Genomic DNA, 22,169 nt, shown 5'->3' with positions numbered 1-22,169 from the left:
ATATTTTTTTATTAAGGAAATTAATTTAAGATTAAATTCTCTTATTTTATGGGCAAGAGAAGATCAGAAGAATTTATAGGCTCAAGAGTTGAGCTATGAGTCGTGAGTAACCCTTCAAACCCTAAACTTATTGTGAATGCTTTATGTTTTCAAACCTGTACGCTGAGCCATGGATTTGGAATTTACGAATTAAAAACTCTTAATGCTCATGAGGTGGTGACCAAGGTTGGGGAGGTTTAGGATTATAGGTCTTTTGAGGATCCATTGATGTATGCGTTAAGGCTTTGGGCTATATATGTGGGTGCTTTAGCCCTTTGGGGGCATCTACATGCATGGTAAAGGACTGTGGGCACCGGTTACGTGGGTTTTTCCGTAACACAAGACACAAGATTATTGATGTTGGTTGCATGGAGATTACTCCGTAAACAGACCAAACTATTCATGGTGATATTTTGAGACCCATTAACCTACAAAGTGGACCATTATTTAAGTACTTTATGGTGTTAATACATGCATCCAGTAGATGGTCACACGTATGATTATTATCAAGTTAAAACCTTGCATTTGCAAGATTACTTACTCAAATAATTAAGTTAAAAGCACAATTTCTAATTATACAATTAAAAACATTCGACTTGATAAAGCTAGTAAATTTACATCCCAAGCATTTGAAAATTATTGTATATCAATAGGGATTAGTGTTGAACATCCTATAGTTCATGTAAGGGTGATCATTGATCGATCAAAGTTGGTTTTTTGACAAAACCGCCATTGAACCGATAATAGTCGATTTAGTAAATATTCAAACTAACCTCAACATCGATGAGTAAGGGTCGGTTGCTTAGTCAATTTTTGACAGGTCGGTCGGTTTAAAAATTAGAGATACTTTTTGGAAATTTTTTATTTGAAACTTTTAGAAGTTGACTCCGACCGACCCCTCTCGTTTTCCGGCCAACCGACTTCAGTTTGGTTGACTCGATTTTTTGGTCTATCATGCTCACCCTTAAGTCATGGTCAAATATATAATGATTTAGCACAATCATTTATAAAATATTTGTAATTAATTGTTAGACGATTTCTTATGAGAGTTAAGTTTCCTACATTTGTATGTGACATGTTATTTTGCATGTCGAGTCACTTTTACATATTAGATTAGTGGCTTGTCAAATTAGCTTATTGTTATAAGTCGAATATTGCCCATTTGAGAAATTTTGGATGTGAAGTTATGTTCTAATTGCTCCACCACAACATACTAAGATGGGTCTTTAAAAAAGGTTAGGAATATATGTTGGATTTGATTTTCCATAAATTGTTAAATATCATGAACCCCTGATAGATGATGTATTTGCTGCATGATTTGCTAATTATCATTTTAATTAGACAAATTTCTCAACATTAGGGGAAGGAATTCACAAGTTGGAAAAAGAAATTACAATGGAATTCATTGTTATTGTTTCATTTGGATTCTCATATAGATCAGTGTAAACTTAAAGTTAAAAAAAAACAATTCATTTGCAAATATAGCAAATCAGTTAACATATGCATTTATAGATGCGAAAAAAGTAACTAAGTCACATATACCAACTGCAAATGTCTCATAAAAAATTGATGTTCTAACATAGCAAGTTGTCATTAATGAGTTTGGAACACACCAAAAGCGAGGTAGGCTAGCCGGTTCCGAAGATAAAAGTCCTCAAAAAAGAAAAATAGTCAACAATCAAAATGACTCAATTGGGGATATAAATACCAATGAAGAAATTCTTGACATGAACAGTGAGAATGTAAAATACCTAAAGATAATATTTAGATTTCAATAAACTATGTCATGATAGAAAAAAGACTATTAGTTTTATTGATATTAATATTATATATTAGATGCCCATGCATACAATAATTAAGAAAGAAATGATTTTCACTCACCCCATGTGTCTTAAAAACACATTCCTAGTGTCCATTACCATGTGTCAACGAATTATCACTTTATTTGTTGTCCATATGTCTTAAGCTTACATCTCATTAGTGTCTATATAATCCACCACCTTCTTGCCTCTTGCTTCTTAGTCTATAAATAAAGGTCTTTGGTGAAATTCTAAAAGTGTGGGAGTTGATGGAGGTTGTTGGAAAATTTGAGAAATTAAATATTTTAAATATTTTTTTATTTTATTTATTTATATATTATATATTTCATTTTAAAAATATTTTTTTCTATAGCCATGTTCCTATTGGCTATGGTGTTCATTTTCACAAAATTTTCATGATTAGTTATGATTTTTTTTTTTTTTTGGGCTTCATTATTCATGTTGGGTCATCCTTAAATTAGGGAAATTTTTCATGGGTTAACTTTTTTAAATTAAAAAGATATTATTTTAGTTGAACAATGAGAGTAATCCTCAATTATGTATTAAATTGATTTGCTTAGTTTGTAAATCACTCCTATCATTATCATAATTTGAATTGACTTCTTAAATTGAGGAAAATGATTACTAAAGTTGTATTCATTCTTAAAAATTTTCATAAATATAACAATTCAACCAAATATTTATGATCTATGTAACAAAATAAAAATATTCATGAAAGTGATCATTTTTTAAATATTTCAAGTTTGTCATTTCTTTTTATCGTCTTTTTTCTCTTCTTCCTATTTTTTTTCTTTCTATCGTCTTACTTCTCTTCCTTTTTTTGTTTTTTTTCCAAACTGTTATTTGATTCAAGATCGTGTATTAAATATAAAAATATCTGTTTTTTTTCAAACTGTTATTTGGTTGTTCAAGATCATGTACTAAATATAAGATATCTTGAAAAAAAATGTCGTTTACCCAAATCTAAACAATCGTTTACAAAAATAACTAAATCTAAACGATCAAATTTAAAAAAAAAAATTATAGCCAAATGTAAACGATCGTGTACAAAAATAAACGATCGTGTATCAAAAGAATCTTAATCGTTTAGATTTGGCCCAAAACTAAACGATTGTTTAGCAAATCTATACGATCATGTAACCAAATTAAATGATCGTGTATAAAATAATCTTTAAAAAACTGTTTAGATTTGGCTGTCCAAATCTAAACGATCGTGTACTAAACAATAGCCAAATTTAAACGATTTTATACAAAATATATTACACGCATTGTTGACGGCGTGGTTGATGGGGTACTTTTGGCATTTTTCATTGTGGATTTTTTTTCGTTTTTGAAATTGTTTTATACAATATAAATATTTTATCCGCTTCATTATATTTTTTAAAAGACCCCTTTTGCTTATTAGTATTATATGTATATTATAAAAAAATATTGAATAATAATAATAATAAATTGGTGATTTAAGATCATTTTGAAGAAGATGGTCCGTGGAAGTTCTCTTGTCAAGTTGTATTTCCTTCCTAATTAATATTAATTCTCACCTGTTAGAGTTTTTCACATATTTCAAGCTCAAAAGTAAAAGAAGTGATGATTTGTAATTAAATTTACTCTTAACCACTAATTTACCCTAATTAGTAAGTATAAGACATTTAATACAATCTAAAATCTTTGGTTCGTGGAAGATACAAACATTATCTCTTCTTTTTACCAAATCAAATGGAATTGTTTAAGAAAAATTTTCATGAAGGTAACAAAACACCAAACTATTTACGGCTCATGTTACAGAACTCATAAAATTAGCCATTTTTTAAATATTTCAGGTTTGCCCTTCCATCTTTCTTCTCCTCCTCGCTACGATTTCTTTCGTTGTCTTTTTTCTTTTTCCTTTCTTTTTTTTCACTGCAATTTCTTTTCATCGTCTTTCTTCTTTTCTTCTTTTCTTCTTTTTTTTTCGTTGCAATTTTTTTCCATCGTCTTTCTTCTTTTCTTTTTCTTCTTTTTTACATCGTTTAAATTTGGATAACCAAATCTAAACTATTGTGTACAAAAAATAGCAGAATCTAAAATATCATGTATAAAAAATCAATTACTAATATTCAAATGTTTACAAAATAGACTACCTAAGTTTAAGTAGTAAGACTAGAAGAAAGTCATTAGTATAACTTAATTAGTTATGTAGCCCTTCATTCTGAATCAATTCAAAATTTATTTACTCTTATTTGCTATGTCATCGTGAAGAAAGTCAATTAGTAATAAATAATTCCAGCTAGAGCAAGGACGTGTTATATAATTCTATCATCATTTAGCCAACAAGGTTGAAATCTCTCTTTGCTCTTTTCTCATTTACCATGTGACCAAATATTCTCTACCTCGTTCGATATCGGAATAAGTTGATATCTCAACTTCCAACAACCTTCTTTTACGGTTCAATGATCAAATACACAAATAATAATAATAATACCAAAACAATAATTTATCAAATTAAAAAAAAAAAAAAAAAAAAAAAAAAAAAACAAGACTACCAATATCAAGATGAAAAGGATTTTAATTTAATGATTAGACAAAGAGTAGGTACAAAGCTTGACTCACCATTTAAATGAAAGTCAACTCATATGTTTTTATTTAACTTACTTATTTATTATCAATATAAGAATGTGATGATATTAGAGAGATTCCTAGTAAAAACAAATATAAAATTTATTAAGTTAGTTTAGTACGATAATATTCCATTAACGCAATCCTAATATTTCAATAGATAAATAATAATAAAATAAAAAAGATTCCTTTAGGATTCTGCTAAAGTCACGTGCCCATATAGCTTCTTTGTTTGAAAAAAAGAAAGTTCCCAATTGCAGTAATCTATTTCGTCTCCATTCATTTTTTGGACCCCTCTCTTCCTTCAAATTCTTTTGTGATGTCACCTACTTCTTTTCTTTTTTACAAAAACAAAAGAACAGAAAAACCTTTGAGCTACATTTTAAAATAAATAATAAAAAAATATTTTGAAAATGTTAATTAGTGAAAAAGATAAAGGGAATTTAAATCCTTCGACCTTTGACCTGCATTAATCATTTGTTTTAACTTATATTCAAGGGAAACAAGACTTTGCATTCTCAAATTTTCACAACCACTTGGAACTATCACTTCACTAGTCTTGGTGTTCACATTATAATCTACCACCTACCTACTTTTACTTAATTTAGGCTCAATATTTACTCTAATCAAACTTTTTAGTTACTTTGGAATTTTATCACTGTGTCAAATAATTTACAACGATGTCTTTTCAAAAATATAAAAAAGCTACAAAATATTTACACTCTAAAACAATTCCAAAAACGAAAAAAAGCCTAGAGGTCCACCATGTAAAATACCAAAAATGCCTCATTAATCACGCCATCAACAACTCGTGCGTAATATATTTGTGATCGTTTAGATTTGGTTATTGTTTGATACGCGACCGTTTAGATGTAGCTAGAATTTATACACGATCGTTTAGATGTTGCTACAATTTATATGCGATCATTTAGATGTAGTTACAATTTATACGCGGTCGTTTAGATATGACTACAATTTATCTTTTAATTTTGTTACATGATCGTTCAATATAGTTACGTTTAAATTTGGTTAGACGATCGTTTAGATTTGATCATTTAGATTTGGGGGTCAAAATCTAAATGATTTTTTCTTTAACTTTAGTACACGATTTTTTTAATTTTTTTTTTGCTACATAATCGTTTAGATTTCTTTACACGATCGTTTACTTTTTTTTACAAGATCGTTTATATTTGGCTACTCCTCCAATTCAAATGATTTTTTTTCAAGATTTTTTATACAAAAAAATCGTTTACATTTGGCTACTCCAATCTAAATGATTTTTTTAAAGATTTTTTTCAAGATTCTTTATACACGATCTTTTACTTATATATTTTTTTTTTTACTTTTTACATTTAGCTACTCCAATCTAAATGAATTTTTTTCCAGATTCTTTAAACACAATCTTTTAAATTTTGTTATTTTTTGTACACGACATAAAAAAAGAAAAGAAGAAAGACAATAAAAAAATCGCAGCGAAAAAAAAAAGACAAAGTAGAAAGACGATGGAAAAGCAAAAAAAAAATGAGGAAAAAAAATGATGGAAAGATTAAACGACGAAATCGCAAGAGGAAGATGAATCGTGAAAATTAAAAGAAAGATAGAATGACAAACCTGACTTTGTTATATGGAGCATAAATAGTTTGGTGTTTTGTTACATTTACAAAAGTTTTTCACGTTTATAAACGTACTTGATGTTTTTTAATTTATGTGCAAACTAAATAAAGTTGAAAGTTAAGAGTCTATTTAAATAAATCAAATATCTATAAGATAAGACATCAAGTTAAAAATTCAAAAACTTATTAGATTCATATTAGATAGTTTGATGATTTATTGAAAAAAAATTGAGGTTTAGTAACTATATTTGCAATTGAATCTTCAAAAATAAAATCATATAGTTTAACAAGTTCGGGATGAAAGAATTTCAACCTTTTAACACTAAGTCAAGCCCTAAAGGCTTCCTATTTCTGGATTAGACTTAAGTTGTTTAGACTTAAAAAATTTTAGTTAAAGCTTTAATTTCTACTTGTAAATCTCTCAATATCCTTCTCTCCCTCTCTCTTATCCAAACAAACACATTGATTAAATCATTTCCCACTCCAGATATTGCTCAAATCAATAATAAATCTAAACGATAGCACTACCTTTTTCCTAAAGTTTCAAATTTTCAAACCATCCACACATAGCAGCCTTCTAGCAGATTCCCAAAAATTAAATAAAAAATAAATAAATAAATCATGTCCTTCCAAACCTTCTTATTACCACTATTGAGAAAAAAAAAAGATAAAAATAACTTTCCTAAACATATGGCCAAACTTCAAATTGAATCAAATGAATCTACAAATTAAACAAGAGAAGAAAAAAGCAAGTGGACCACAACTTCAGCCTTTGGTTGGAAGCCGAAACGGTGAGTATTTGTAGTGATTTGAAACATTAAAAAGTCTACAGCTCAACCACTATGGCCATCACCATCTTCTCGAGTTCAAAATACTTGTCCTTATCTATACTCTAGTTTGGCCTCAGAAGGCCCTCTTTTTAAGGTGCTTTCAAATGTGACAATATCAAAACCAGAAGATTGTGCAGTTGGGGCCTGTAAAAAGCAATCCGCCACCCCCCCCCCCCCCCCCCCCCCCATGTGCCTAATAAATCCGTCCTCATTCAATACTATAGAATAAAAAAGCCTCTAAAAACTCATTTAATGCTTTCACCAAATGGTTGCGTTTTTTTTATAAATGATCTTGTAAAATATAGGGTCTCAGAATACCTTTTTCTTTGAAAATTTTATGGCCTTCTTAGGATTCTGAATTGCTTGCTTTAGGAGGTGCATTAAAAACCCCCTTCTGCAAAAGAAAGAACAGCATCTTTTGCTCTTTTCATCGTATTTCTGTGAGTCCTAGAATGTCTTTTTCTTATTTATACATATATGTATTAAAGAAAAAAAAAAGGAGAAAACAAGCATTATTACTAGAAGAGATACCAGAGAATCAGAAAATAACGTACATTTTTCTATAAACTTTTGTGGTTCTTTCTTATAGAATATACTTTTACTGCAGGAAGGAGAAGGAGAAGGGGAAGGAGAAGATGATAAAAGCTAAAGATGGGGATGGGACCCCTCAATTCAACCTATCAGAGGAAACTCTTGAATCCAACTTCCAAAAAACTCGTGAGAATTTCTTTCTTCTTCTACAATGGAACTTTTATCAGCATTTTCAACCTTTTGAAGATGAAAAAGAAACTGGGTTAACAACCTTTTCCCACGAAGGATGATGTCTGTTCAGAATAAGATTTGTGAAATTTGGCAATGCAGGGGAGGAGGAGGAGAATGATAGTCCAATTGAGGAAGTGAGGCTCACAGTCCCACCAACTGATGACCCTTCAGAGCCAGCCTTAACATTCAGAACATGGATTCTTGGGCTTACATCTTGCTGTCTTTTGGCTTTTGTAAACCAATTTTTTGGTTTTCGCCAGAATCAGCTTTATGTTTCTTCAGTCTCTGCACAGATTCTTGTTCTTCCTCTGGGAAAATTGATGGCTGCAACAATTCCATCTACCTCTTTTCGAGTTCCACTCACCAAATGGTCGTTTTCGTTGAATCCAGGGCCGTTTACTCTCAAAGAACATGTCCTGATTACCATTTTCGCCAATTCTGGATCGAATAGTGTCTATGCTTTGAATATAGTCACGATTGTTAAGGCGTTTTATCACAGAAATCTCCATCCTCTGGCAGCCATGTTGTTGTCCCAAACCACTCAGGTCTCCTCTAATTTACTTCATTCGGCTCACACTAAGCCTCTTTTTGGATTGCTTCAGTCTGATTGTGTTTGTCCCATAACATTTTCACGTTTTAGTTGGTACAGTTCTAGTATATTTTTCTGAGTGATTGCTGATGAGCAGATGCTAGGATATGGATGGGCTGGGTTGTTCAGAAGATACCTAGTTGACTCCCCATATATGTGGTGGCCTGCAAACCTAGTTCAGGTCTCTCTATTCAGGTACTTTCTCCCAGAACTGAATCTTAGACAGTTTTGATTGGTAAATCTGAATCAAGTGTTTTAGTTATGAAAGAAAACATTGTCAACAATATGAACCTTACCTCATCTCAAATATCTGGAAATTGTTCAGGGCATTGCATGAGAAAGACAAGAGACCAAGAGGAGGCCATACAAGGCTACAATTCTTCTTCATGGTTTTCATATCAAGTTTTGCTTACTACCTCGTCCCAAGCTACCTCTTCCCCTCAATATCCTGCATCTCATTTGTTTGTTTGATATGGAGAAACTCCATTACTGCCCAACAGATTGGTTCTGGCCTTCGCGGCCTTGGCATTGGCTCATTTGGGATTGACTGGTCAACTGTTGCTGGCTTTCTGGGAAGCCCTCTGGCTACACCTGCTTTTGCCATCGTCAATGTCTTGATTGGGTTTTTCATGGTCGTCTACGTAATAAACCCCATTGTCTACTGGTCAAATTTTTATGACGCTAAGCGATTTCCCATGATTTCAGCCCACACTTTTGACTTCACTGGTAAAACCTACAATATTTCTCGAATTCTTAATGCCAAGACATTTGACATAGATCAAGCAAACTATGATGGTTATAGCAAACTCTACCTCAGTGCCTTCTTTGCTTTTACTTATGGGTTGAGTTTTGCCACATTGGCCGCAACTATCTCACATGTTGCTCTTTTCCACGGAAAGTAAGCTCCACAAACACCAACATTTTTATTCTACAACTGTATTTTACCAAAGTCATTCCTTGTCTCATTTTCAGCCTTTTGGACATTATTTCAATCTTCTTCTTTGGAAAATGTTATCAGAACAATCTGGCAAATGTGGAGAAGGACAACAAGTGCAGTTGGGGATCAGCTGGGAGATGTGCACACTAGACTGATGAAGAAGAATTACAAGGAAGTTCCTCAGTGGTGGTTTTACACTGTACTAATTATAATGGTGGCTCTGGCCTTGTATGCTTGTGAAGGTTTTGACAAACAACTCCAACTTCCCTGGTGGGGAATTTTACTAGCTTGTGGGATTGCCCTGTTCTTCACATTACCCATTGGGATCATTCAAGCAACAACAAATTGGGTATGTTCAGGAAAATATTATCAGTACTGAGATTGAAGAATCACAGTCATTTCACTTCTTAATGATCTTGCTTAACAACAATGTGCAGCAACCAGGGCTTAATGTGATTACGGAGTTGATAATTGGGTACATGTATCCCGGGAAGCCACTAGCTAATGTGACCTTCAAGACATACGGCTATATCAGTATGTCACAGGCTCTTACGTTTGTTAGTGACTTCAAATTAGGTCACTATATGAAGATTCCCCCAAGATCAATGTTCCTTGTTCAGGTAGTTTTATTTTATTTTATTTTTCTTCAAAAGATATTTATTCCAATTCATAGTCAACTTGGCTTAAACTAATGTTCTTTCGTCCATCAACTTGGCTTTTCAGTTAGTTGGAACAGTAGTAGCTTCAAGTGTCTACTTTGGCACAGCATGGTGGCTTCTTACAACTGTCGACCACATCTGTGATCCAGCCTTGCTACCAGAAGGAAGTCCATGGACATGCCCTGGTGATGACGTTTTCTACAATGCATCCATCATATGGGGAGTTGTCGGGCCACTCAGAATGTTTGGAAAGTTGGGTGTTTACCCAGAGATGAACTGGTTCTTCCTTGTTGGCTTACTTGCCCCAGTCCCTGTATGGTGGCTTTCTCGGCAGTTCCCCAACCAAAAGTGGATTAGACTTATAAATGTACCCATTATATTTGGAGCTGGTTTGGGCATTCCACCAGCTAGGTCAGTAAACTATCTGATGTGGGGTGTTGTAGGGATTTTCTTTAATTTCTATATCTACAGGAAGTACAAGGGATGGTGGGCAAGGCATAATTATATCTTGTCAGCTGCTTTGGATGCTGGGGTTGCTTTCATGGGAGTTCTCATATATTTCACCCTTCAATCAAAGAATATAATAGGTCCAGAATGGTGGGGACTCAGCAGCACAGACCGTTGTCCATTGGCCACCTGTCCTACTGCACCCGGAATAGTGGTCAAAGGGTGCCCCGTCCATTGAGGTTCTCTCTGAAATAGAAGCTGGGGTTGTCTATAGTCTTCTACTATAAAATGTTGATAGCACATTGGTAGAATCTAGTGATAATGTTGTGATCCATTAGTTCATTAATCGAACTTCAAACAGGTCTAGGCATTTTCTTTCAGTTGCAATATTATCTTCCAAATTTCCTGCTATCTTGCTCAAGCTTGATAGAACTTAAATGGGGATAATTCATACCAAATATTGTATCTGATGAATCAAAATTATCAGTTTCTCAAATAAACAAATAAGCATTTGTATGAATTACAACTACCAGTAATCACCACAAGAACAATAACCATTTTTGAAACAATGGAATCGGTTTCTATCACGAACAACTATCTCTCTAGTACTGACAACTGATATGATCTTCAAAGCAGCATGGCAATCCTCACAGACACGTAGATTCTTCATGATCCTAATAACAGTGCCAGGTGTTGTTTTGATTAATCCAAAGACTACTGCTAACTTCTCGCTATGCTGATAGAGAAACTTCTCTTTTTGGTCCTCTTCCATGTCAAGCAACACAACTGAGGTGTTGGGCACATATCCTTTAAGCTTCATTCGCTGAAGCAACTTCTCCCATGTCTGGGATATTTCCTCAGTTTGAGGATGGGTATCATCCCCTGCAACAAAATTGTGAACAACTCCTTCCACCATGATCGAACTCCAGCCAGGTGTCTTTTTTACCCCTCTATCTCTCATCAACTTCCTCACCCGTGCTACATCCTCCCATCTCCCTGCTTCTGCATAGATGTTTGATAAAACCACATAGTATCCATCATTTAGCGGATCCAATTTGGAGAGGTGACGGGTGGCTTCTTCCGCTAATTTTATGTTTTTGTGAACTTTGCAACCACCAAGGAGGGCTCCCCAAACAACACCATTAGGTGCAATAGGCATGTTCATGATGAATTCATGAGCCTCTTGCAGCAGCCCTGCGCGGCTAAAAAGATCAACCATACATCCATAATGTTCAATCCTAGGAACTATCCCATAATCTCTAGTCATGCTAGCAAAATATTTACGACCTTTCTCTACCATTCCCATATGGCTGCAGGCATGCAAGATACCAATGAAAGTCACTGCATTGGGTTTCACGCCTGTGTTTATCATTTTATTGAACAGTGCAAGAGCATCACCGGCCTGTCCGTGTGCCGCAAGTCCTGCAATCATAGCCGACCAGGAAACAATTGTACGTTCTTCCATGTTGTCGAAGATCCTACAAGCATCCTCCAAGCACCCACATTTCACATACATATCAATCAGAGTGTTACAAACACGAATATTTTTCTCATAGCCACTTCGGTTAGAGAAATCATGTATTCGCCTCCCCAAAACCAAGTTACCCATATCAGCACAAGCTACAAGAACAGCCACCACCGTTACTTCATTGGGCAACAAACCAGCGTCTTCCATCTCCAAAAATAGATCGATAGCCTCCTTAGATTTCCCACATTGAGCATACCCACCGATCATTGAAGTCCACGACCTTACATTCCTTTCGGGCATTTCAGCAAACAACTTGTAAGCCCCCTCAGCATCACCCATTTTAACCAATCGGGCAATCATAATATTCCACGTTATCACATCCCTTTGTGGCATTTTATCAAACACCTTACGGGCAACTCCAATTTCGCCACACGATGCATACAAATGAACAATCATGTTCTGCAAAAACATATTCGATTGCAAACCAAGTTTCTCAACATACCCATGAACAATCTTACCATTCCTAATATCCAACAACCTAGAACAAGCTTTGAGAACAAAGGAACAAGTGTAATTATCTGGGCAAATATCAAACTCACGCAACCGATAAAAAAGTGAAATGGCATCAGCAGGGGAATCTCCCTCAGCAAAAGACCTCAAACAAGTGTTCCAGTGGGTGACCTCGGATGCGTCCACAAGCTCGAAGATCAGCTTGGCGTAAGAGAAACTGGAATTGAAAGCACAAACAGAAGCAACACGTGAAAGAGGGAGAGAAGATAGGGGAGAGTTGGTTTTGAGGAGATGGGCATGCACTTGCTTCAGCTCAAACGGGGAGGTGAAGTTGTGAAGAAGATGGGTCGAGGGATTTGGAGTGGGAGAGGGTCTGTGGTGAAGAGGGGATACGTGAAGTAGAGATAGAGAACAAATCATTTCCTTTTGATTGGATACAGACGAGAAGCATTTGTTTTCTTTAATATCATCCAAGTGAGACTTAAATTTTGAGACGAAGATGGGGAGGGGAGACTTTTAACACATATATATATATATAAAACAAAACACCAAAAAACCAAAACATTAATGGCCTCGGCAACAAAATAAAAAAAACAAGAAGTGAATAAAATTTTTTCATAAATTTCATATTTGTCTCTTATGTTGCCGATATTTGTCACTTCTCTTTTTACAATTTATTCATCCTATCTTTCATATTTTTTCGACTTCCCTTTCAGATTTTTTCGGCCTCTCTTCCCGATTTTCTTTCTTCTATTTTTATTTGTCTTTTTTTTTTCTTTCTTTCAACTCAATTTTAAGAATGTCAAGATCGTTTAGATATCACTTTGATATGATATAAACGACCACTTAACAAGTTAATACCATCGTTTAGCATGGTCAACAAAATTTGAAGTCTTTTTCCCATCATTTAAAAAAACTACACGATCGTGTGGATATAATCTAAATGACCACTTACCTTGTCAACTTGATCGTATACCTTGTCAACATGACTGTTTAGCATGGTCAACACGATCATTTAGATTTAAAAGCTTTTTTTTTCATAGTTTAAAAAGAACTACACGATTGTGTGGATGTAAACGATCATGTACCATAGTCAACCCGATCATTTAGCGTGGTCAACATGATCATTTAGATTTAAAGCATTTTTTCCATCGTTGAAAGGAATTACATAATCATGTTGATATTACTTACACGATCGTGTATCATTTTCTACACAAGCGAGTATCATGATCGTTTAGAAGAAGAATTACACACATGTGTATGGCCAATTAATCACATGTTAACTGGGGCATTTTTAGTATTTTCTGTTGTGGTCTTGTGGGATTTTTTCCGTTTTCAAAATTGTTCTATACCGTGTAAAAATTTTGCCAGTTTGTTATATTTTTTAAAAAGCCCTATATATTATGTCTTTTTATTTGATTTTCAAACGGGTGGTTTGAGGTAACTTGTAGTAGATTAATTTTGACCTCTTAATTATTTATGACTATATCTCCTTTTTCTAATCCAAGATAGTTATGTAAAACTTGAAATTTAGAGACAAAATTAAAGCAAACTTCATATTTCAAATGTAAAATTGTAGCATTTTGAAACTTAGTGGCTGAATTGAAATCAAAACTAAGTACTAAGGGGTTGTGTTTGGTTATTACAATATATGGTTATTATAGTGTGTGTTTGAGGTGCAAACTAATATGGGTTACAGTAGTTTGTGCATGCGGTCCATATTAAAAGAATATAGATTATAATATAATTGTTTGTATTTGAAATGCATATTATTTTAGTTTGAATTTCATTTTTCCCTACATTGCTTTATTAGAGGTGATCAAATAAACCAACAACCCGAACAACCTAAACTATCCAATCCAAATTGTAAGGGTTGGATTTGGTTAGTTTTTATTTCAGGTTGGGTTGGGTTGAATTTTGAGTAATTGGATGCAATGGCAAAATTTGGGGAGCCGATTGAAATTATAGCAAAAAACTGAATTAATAAGTTTTGTAGCAAACTCTCTAACGTGCGCATTTTTTATTCCTACTTTGTCGTTGAGCCCCTGATTCTGTGGTATATTATGATTTTCACGTACACTATATTTTAAATTAAAATGAATCAGACATTTGTAAGGCCACTGGATTTTGGAACACAGTGTATTTTTTAAACTTGGATAATGTGTTAGATCCTAACCGAATCTGAGATTTATTTGCTGTATAATATTGAAACAAATTTATAAATCTCTATCCACTACAAGAATTCGGAATTCTCCCAACGCATAAACCAACGTCGAAGAAAAGAACATCGGGAGACAGATGTTCCCTCGATGTAGTATTCTCTACGTTGATGAAGTTCATATATCTTGATGTTGTGGTTATTGCATCAAGCTAAGGTAGACCACTCCCGACTTAAATAACATGAACGTTAGTGAACATTTTCCTTTTAAACTTAAATTTCCCTCCCTCTCCAATCAAACCACCCTTTTTCTTTCCAAAAATAATATATAACCTTAAATAATTACATTATCTTCATAATATAATTATTTTATCTTTATAATTCGATTAACTATATAATCATATATAATCAATCAAATTTCTCCCAAATACAAATCTCTTAAAACAAACAACTTTAATCAAAGTTCCAACTTTAAACAATTAGATATTTTCCAAAATATCTAATAAATTTCAATCTCTACAAATTAAATATTCCAACAATTGAAAGAAAATTACACCCAAATTTTTCAAAATTACACTTAAGATAATTAAAATTAAATTACCTTAATTTGGGACATTACAACTTCAACTTTAGGTTCCTTAGTAAATGAACCATGCACATGCAATGTAAAACATTGGAAAATACCTTTATGACTTTGCATATACTTTTATGCTTGTCAGATACTATGATAGCATCATTCCTTCCACCTACTATTCTCTTCAATTGGTTGCAAAACCATGTCCATGTGTATCATTCTCAGAATCAACAACACAAAAAGCTAAAGGAAATATCTGATCATTAGCATCAGGTGTTAAAGCAGTTAAAAGAGTACCATCGTACTTGTTTTATAGATTTGTTCCATTAATATAAAATAACATGACAACAATGTTGCCAACTGGAAATTAAACCAGATAATGCCATAAAGAAAGTATAGAAATCTACCTTCAGTATCAACTTTGTATTTAAGACAGAACCTGTGGAGATGAAAAATCGATATATTAATACCAGGAATAATGTAAAAATGCGGGACGTAGTATTCATTATTTCATATATAGGGGTGTATATTACAGATATACCTAAGTTGTTGACATTCAACATGTAACCAAATGCTGGTAACATCTTATATGAATTCTCAGGAGATCCTTTAACTTCATCTAATGTCGCTTCGCGTCCACGCCAAACTTTTTGGTAACTAATGTTGAAATCGTGCTCAGAACGAATATAGTGGACTATATCTTTAGGAATGCTCAACTCCGAACCAACTATACTTATTGTCTTTTTAATTAGGTCATTGATAATAGAAAAAGTAGCTTGTCTGTGATCTGTTATATGAACATCTACAGAACATGTATATTCACCAGCAAACCTAGTAGCAACCCATAAAGATCTATCTCCATGGAAACAATATGAAACACATACTGACCATAAACAATCTTCAAATACACACTACAAAATCAAAACTTCCTTGTTTGATTTAACTGTAATGTATTGAAAGTTATCTCTAATGGTAATGGTTTGGGATTGTTTCAATAAAGCCTTCATTGAAAATATGTTATGGATTTTTATATCAAAAGTGGAAAATGTCTTAGATATATCAATATTTTTTTTTAAAAAAAAAGGACCCTCGTCTATATAGATGTCTGATTGAAATGAAATTAAAGATGAAGAACCCAAAGTAATAGCAAAACGACCAAAAGAATGAACAATGAGAGCAATGTATTGCTCCACATTAGATCTTATGATGTGATAAACCCATTTAACATCATTATCATTGGTAATAGGCAAGTCCTTCTTAAGACATTCGATAGGACTTAGTCGGAGGAATATATCAACATTATCCATATCAATATAACTACCTAACTTGGATAGAAGACTATTGTACAATTCTTGAAAAGACATGTTCATTCACTAATATTTTGAAAACATTATAACTAATGTAGTTGTCAGAATCATTGGAAAAACCATCATATAATATATTGCAATATTGGATATACCTGACAAAAAATAATAAAAATATATGAGTCACTGTTTACATGTTATTGCAAATATGCATGAGTATATAATAGTCATATAATAGCAATATTTTAAATATGCACTAGTATATAATAAAAATATATTGCAAAATTGACCACACATGATAAGAAATAAAAGAAATATAAGAAATGTATGTGTCAATGCTTATGTATTATTATAAATATGAAAGTGTACATAATGAAAACAACATAAAATCATTTTAATAATGCAATTGTATATACTCAAAAAGGAACAAGAAGTTCATTATATACTATATTTAAAAAAAAAAAAAAGATCATTAATCGCACACTAATATTTAAATAAGAAAGAGAAAAGAAGTTCATTATATACTATATACTATATTTCACAATTCAATAAAGAAAACTAATAGTTGAAGGAGATGGTCGAAAAGTTCACAGTAGATTTTTTTTATCAAAAACTTGAACGGATTAATAAACCGAAATATGCACTCATCGAATAAATGGACGAAAAAATGGTGAAAGATGCTGGATAGGAGATGATCGGAGAAATAAATATTGATCGATGAGATATAAATCATACGAAAATCGGGTGAAAGACAATGAAAAGTGGACAGTAAAAGGGTGAAAGATACTGGAAGTAAATGATCGTAGATAGAAAACCTTTGTTCAATGTGCAATTAAGACAAATACGTTACTTTTGTGGAAAATATTTAATATATTATTATCAAATTTGACTAAAATATATACCATAATTAAATTTCATATCTAATAAATGATATACAATAAGAAAAATGAAATGAAATAATTATAATAAATAAGTTTTAAGATTAATAGCAAATGTGCTATAAATTAATTATGGTATATATTATTATATCATTCCAAAAATATTATATTATTTAGGGAAACTTACTTAAATCTAACAAAACTGTAAACTATTATGCCTGGTGTAACAAGACCTATCATGTTAGCCATTTTTTAAATATTTCAGGTTTACCCTTCCATATTTCTTTTCTTTCTCGCGATTCGTCTTTCTCCTATTATTTCGTCTTCTCCGTCTTCTTTGCCATTTCGTCTTTCTTTTTCTTTTTTGTGATTTCTTTCCATCATGTTTCTTATTTTTCAATTCTTTATCTATGTCGTTTAATCTCTCCATCAATTTTCTTCTTTTCCTCTTCATTTTTTTTCGCTTCAATTTCTTTCCATCGCTTTTCTTCTTTTCTTTCTTTTTTTACGCGTTTACATTTGGGTAACCAAATCTAAATGACTGTGTATAAGACATTGACAAAAAAATGATTTACTTTGGAGTAGTTAAATGTAAACGATCGTGTAAAAAAAATAAAAGATTGTGTATAAAGAATCTTAAAAAAAATCATTTAGATTGAAGTAACCAAATGAAAATAAAAGATTGTGTATAAAAAAATCTTGAAAAAAAATTATTTGGATTGGAGTAGCCAAATGTAAATGATCGTGTAAATAAATCTAAACCAAAAATCGTGCACCAAATTAAAAAAAAAATCATTTAGATTTGGGTTTGCAAATCTAAACGACCGTATAACAAAATTAAACGATAAATTGAAAAGATAAATTGTAGTCATATCTAAACGATCGCGTATAAATTATAGTCATATCTAAACGATCACGTATATATTGAACCATATCTAAACAATTGTAGTCATATCTAAACAATTGATTTATACGCGTATAAATTGTAGCCATATCTAAACAATTGCGTATCAAACAATAACTAAACCTAAACAATCGCAAATATATTACACGCGTGTTATTGACGGCATAGTTGACGGGATATTTTTGGTATTTTACACAATAGACCTTTAGGTTTTTTTCGTTTTTAGAATTGTTCTATATATATATATTTTACCGCTTTTTAATATTTTCGAAAAGACCACTATTATTTATAACTAACGGGAAGATTAAAATAGTCATTAAAAATGTGGAAATAAGTATGTCTCCTGTCTAAACTTTTCATCGTTTGGTTCTGATTATTCGCAAGCTCTCATTGTATTACGAAGTTTTGGGCTTAATGATAGGATGCCCAAATTGACCAGCCCAAGTATTGGTCCGATCCACATATAAAATTGGGCTATTTCTCTCTGAAAGACATTTAAAATCGTTATCCTCTCAGGCAGTGGCAAGTTCCGATTCGGAAATCTTCTCAAAACCCTAAAATCAACCATTTTTCTTCTTCGTTTCTACCCTTTTTACCGATCTTCGTCGGCAACGCAGGAATTCACCCACTTCCCATATCTCTGATGGCATCCAAATCGAAGAGCGAAAACCCTCACACCGGTGACGGTGCTAGCCCCGGGTTTGTGTCTTTTTCTTTCTCAATTTGCTTCTTCCCCCTTTTAGGCCTGCTTAACGACTTCTTTGTCTCAATTTTCCTGAGATCTTGATTTTTTTGTTCTCAATCTTTTGCTACTTTTATTTTCCCAGGAAGATTTTCATTGGAGGCTTGGCGAAAGATACAACTTACAGTGAGTTTTTGTTCCTATGTTTAATTCTGCAGAAAATGGTTTTTTTTCCTTGATAGGTATTTTTTTTTGTACAGATAGTTTATGAACTTTTATTTTGTGGTTTAGTTGTTTATACTTCAACTAGATCTTTGGAAGAGGATCGATAATTAAATGAATATTTGATTTTGCTAAATATGTAAATTGATCAAGTGCAATGTTAGCTTAGATCCGACTGCAGCTGACATTCTTTCTATTTTGTTTCTGGAAAATCCAGCTCAATTCAACAAGCATTTTGGGAATTACGGAGAGATTACAGACTCAGTGATCATGAAAGATCGGTACACAGGACAACCTAGAGGTTTTGGGTTTATCACTTATGCTGATCCTTCTGTGGTTGACAAGGTTATCGAAGATACACACGTTATCAATGGGAAACAAGTGCGTGATCCAATTTATTATGATTTTACTGGCTAATAGAATATTTTATTCTGCTAAATTGGTTCAATGGCGTTACTTTCTGGTCTCTCATGGTCTTATGAGGTTTCTAATGAGTTTCTTTTCAGTTCTGTTGGATGGTTAATATTTTTTCTTTGATACCCTCTCTTCTTTCTTGGTTATTTGTTTTGCTTTCTTTTTTCTGAGACTTACTTTGAATGAAATTAGGTTGAAATTAAGAGGACCATTCCTAAAGGACAAGGTCAATCAAAGGATTTTAAGACAAAGAAAATATTTGTTGGTGGGATTCCATCAACGGTTACTGAAGGTAGGGTTATTTGAGTTTTATGTCGCAGCCTTTTTATTTTTAATAAAAAGTTTGTGGTACCAATATATGTTTCAGCCACTGTTTATATGTTCTTCTCATTAGCTTTAGTTTTTGTGTTATGTGTTATAATCTGTTTAGTACAACACGTCCTGCCTTTAGATGATTTTACACTTTCTTTTCAAAACTTATTCATTGCTGTAGTTTATATGTTTTCTGTTTAATCTATCTATTGTATTTCTTGCTTGTAGATGAATTCAAACATTTCTTTTCCAAGTATGGGAAAATTGTGGAACACCAGATTATTCGTGATCATGAGACGAACCGCTCGCGGGGCTTTGGGTTTATAGTTTTTGAGGAGGAAGAAGTTGTAGATGAAATTTTGTCCAAAGGAAATATGATAGATATGTCTGGTACCCAGGTGAGCATATATAAATGGACTGCAAGTGAGCAAAGTGTAAACAGAATCCTGTTTCCCAGAGATTTTGCACCATTCTATTCTCCGGTTTTAATAATAGCGGACTATTTTCAACCTTCACTCTATGCGAATGTATTTTTTAAGCATTATGCCATTAGTTACTTCTTTTTGCTACTAATTTTAGGTGGAGGTTATTACAGGTATAGATTTCCTAAGGGAAGGGCTATCAAAATAGTTAAATTGCAGAAGATTTAGGTTGACTAAGTTACTTTGTTGTAGGTGGAGATCAAGAAAGCTGAACCCAAGAAATCCTCAAACCCACTACCTGCTCCTGCTTATGGTAGCAACTCTAGGGCTCGTTCATTCAATGATGGCTTTGGTGGATATGGTGGTTCTTATGGGGACTTTGATGCAGGCTTTGGACCTGGCCCCTTTAGGAATCCTGGTGGTATTGGTGGTAGGATTGGAAGTGGCTATGGTTATGGTAGTGGTGGTGATTTTGGTGGTGGTTATGGAGGGTTTGGAGGCAATAGCTTAGGTGGCTACCGAGGTGACTCATCCCTTGGTTATTCTAGTCGCTTTGGACCTTACAGTGGTGGGTTTGGTGGGGGATATGGCACGAGTGGCTTAGGAGGATATGGACGAGGGGTTGATGGATATGGGAGCTATGGAAGTTCAGGTTATGGTGGAGGTTACGACTCTGGTCCTGGTGCTAGTTATGGTGGAGCAGGTGGTTTGTATGGAAGGGGAGGCTATAGTGGGAGTAGTCGATACCATCCTTATGCAAGGTAGAATCATTGCGTAGTCAGTACCGTCTATCCCCTTTGAAGCTAGAAAAGAGACTTCAAACACATTAGTCAGTACCGTCTTTTCTCCATTGCTGTCTTGCTAAGATTTGCCATAGTCTTCAAACACAGGTTCCTTTAGTTTTGTGGCCCATTGATAGGCGCTTCTCACAAATACTAGAGGTCCCAAAGAAGCGTTTGAAAGGCTGGAAGAGAGTGTATTAGACATTTCATTGTATGGTTTTAGATACTATTATGTAGACTACTGCAAGCTAGTTTGTGCCTAATATGGCTGTCCTGATCTAGTACAATTTAAATGTAGTGTGCTGTCTGCTGTGGTGTAGGTTTTAGCATATACTTTTTCTTGGTTGTGTTTATTCCTCACGACTCACGTTAGTTTGATATCTAGATAGATTTATTCTGTTCTATAAATATGGCCTAGTCTTCTGCTCTTATTTTAGTTTGTTGATGATAGACTGCTTGTAGAAAAAGAAAAAAGAAATCTCCCTGGAAATCTAGGATGAGGAATATTACTTGTATTGATTTATTGATCCTGCTAGCTTAGAGAAGCTCCCATCGGAAGGGGACGTATATTTTATTAGAAAGATATTGCATAGTGATTCCCCTCTCTCTCTCATACACACTAATGATTAAGGCTGTCTGTCTGAGAAATATAAATTTGAAAAACTGGAAGTTGAACATGTTTTTGAGTGAAGTTGAATATGCTCCTATTGACTCAACTGATGAAGCTGATCTGGTGGGGGGGTTGCCTTCCATGCGGATTTCTTGGAGAATGTCATTGAAGCTATACCATTCCGTAGTCTTGTATGCTTATTTCTGCTAATTTTATGCAAATTTTATAAATTATCTTAGGGTCTCCATTTTATTTATCCCAAAATTTGGGTTTCCAATGAGTACTATTAGTAAATGATGCAAGCAAGCCGAAGTTGCAGTGCAGTTGAAGTCTGTAATTCTCCAATAATCTTTTCGTACGGATGTACTAATAAATAGAATGCATAATCTGACCAAATTGCCTTTTGTTCCTCTACAATATTGCTGTCTTTCTTTTAATGTTTGCTAAATGAATGTCTGCCAGGCATGTACAAGGAAACGAAGATAGTCTCTTAGCCTTTTATTTCTTCGTTGATAGATACAAAACTGAAATTCAATATCTAGTATTGATACAGGATAGGGTTTCAATGGGTTGCCGTTTTATGTCAAAACTCTGTTGAAAATTGTGGTTACTAGGATGGTTTTTATCTACGTTTCTCA

The 22,169-nt window shown here is 33.4% G+C and overlaps 3 protein-coding genes across 3 annotated transcripts; 2 read left to right on the top strand and 1 right to left on the bottom strand.

Annotated features, from left to right (window-relative positions):
* Positions 1 to 6,910: 6,910 nt before the first annotated feature.
* On the top strand, positions 6,911 to 10,811 carry LOC103501265 (oligopeptide transporter 1). The gene is made up of 8 exons (XM_008464798.3): positions 6,911 to 7,337; positions 7,505 to 7,614; positions 7,759 to 8,204; positions 8,346 to 8,443; positions 8,574 to 9,146; positions 9,267 to 9,534; positions 9,623 to 9,805; positions 9,909 to 10,811. The coding sequence occupies exons 2-8, from the start codon at positions 7,533 to 7,535 to the stop codon at positions 10,527 to 10,529; spliced, it is 2,271 nt and encodes a 756-aa protein (XP_008463020.1). The 5' UTR covers positions 6,911 to 7,337; positions 7,505 to 7,532; the 3' UTR covers positions 10,530 to 10,811.
* A 6-nt stretch (positions 10,812 to 10,817) lies between these two features.
* Positions 10,818 to 12,689, bottom strand: LOC103501262 (pentatricopeptide repeat-containing protein At5g66520-like). Its single transcript, XM_008464797.3, has one exon. It carries the CDS (start codon positions 12,687 to 12,689, stop codon positions 10,818 to 10,820), a length of 1,872 nt encoding a protein of 623 aa, XP_008463019.1.
* Positions 12,690 to 18,583: 5,894 nt separating this feature from the next.
* On the top strand, positions 18,584 to 21,329 carry LOC103501266 (heterogeneous nuclear ribonucleoprotein 1). The gene is made up of 6 exons (XM_008464800.3): positions 18,584 to 18,786; positions 18,915 to 18,955; positions 19,209 to 19,372; positions 19,598 to 19,697; positions 19,946 to 20,115; positions 20,392 to 21,329. Exons 1-6 carry the CDS (start codon positions 18,731 to 18,733, stop codon positions 20,902 to 20,904), a joined length of 1,044 nt encoding a protein of 347 aa, XP_008463022.1. The 5' UTR covers positions 18,584 to 18,730; the 3' UTR covers positions 20,905 to 21,329.
* The last annotated feature ends 840 nt before the right edge of the window (positions 21,330 to 22,169 follow it).

This window comes from Cucumis melo, chromosome 1 (genome assembly GCF_025177605.1).
Source record: "Cucumis melo cultivar AY chromosome 1, USDA_Cmelo_AY_1.0, whole genome shotgun sequence".
NCBI classification, from domain to species: Eukaryota; Viridiplantae; Streptophyta; class Magnoliopsida; order Cucurbitales; family Cucurbitaceae; genus Cucumis; species Cucumis melo.
This window is presented reverse-complemented; position numbering and strand designations above follow the sequence as displayed.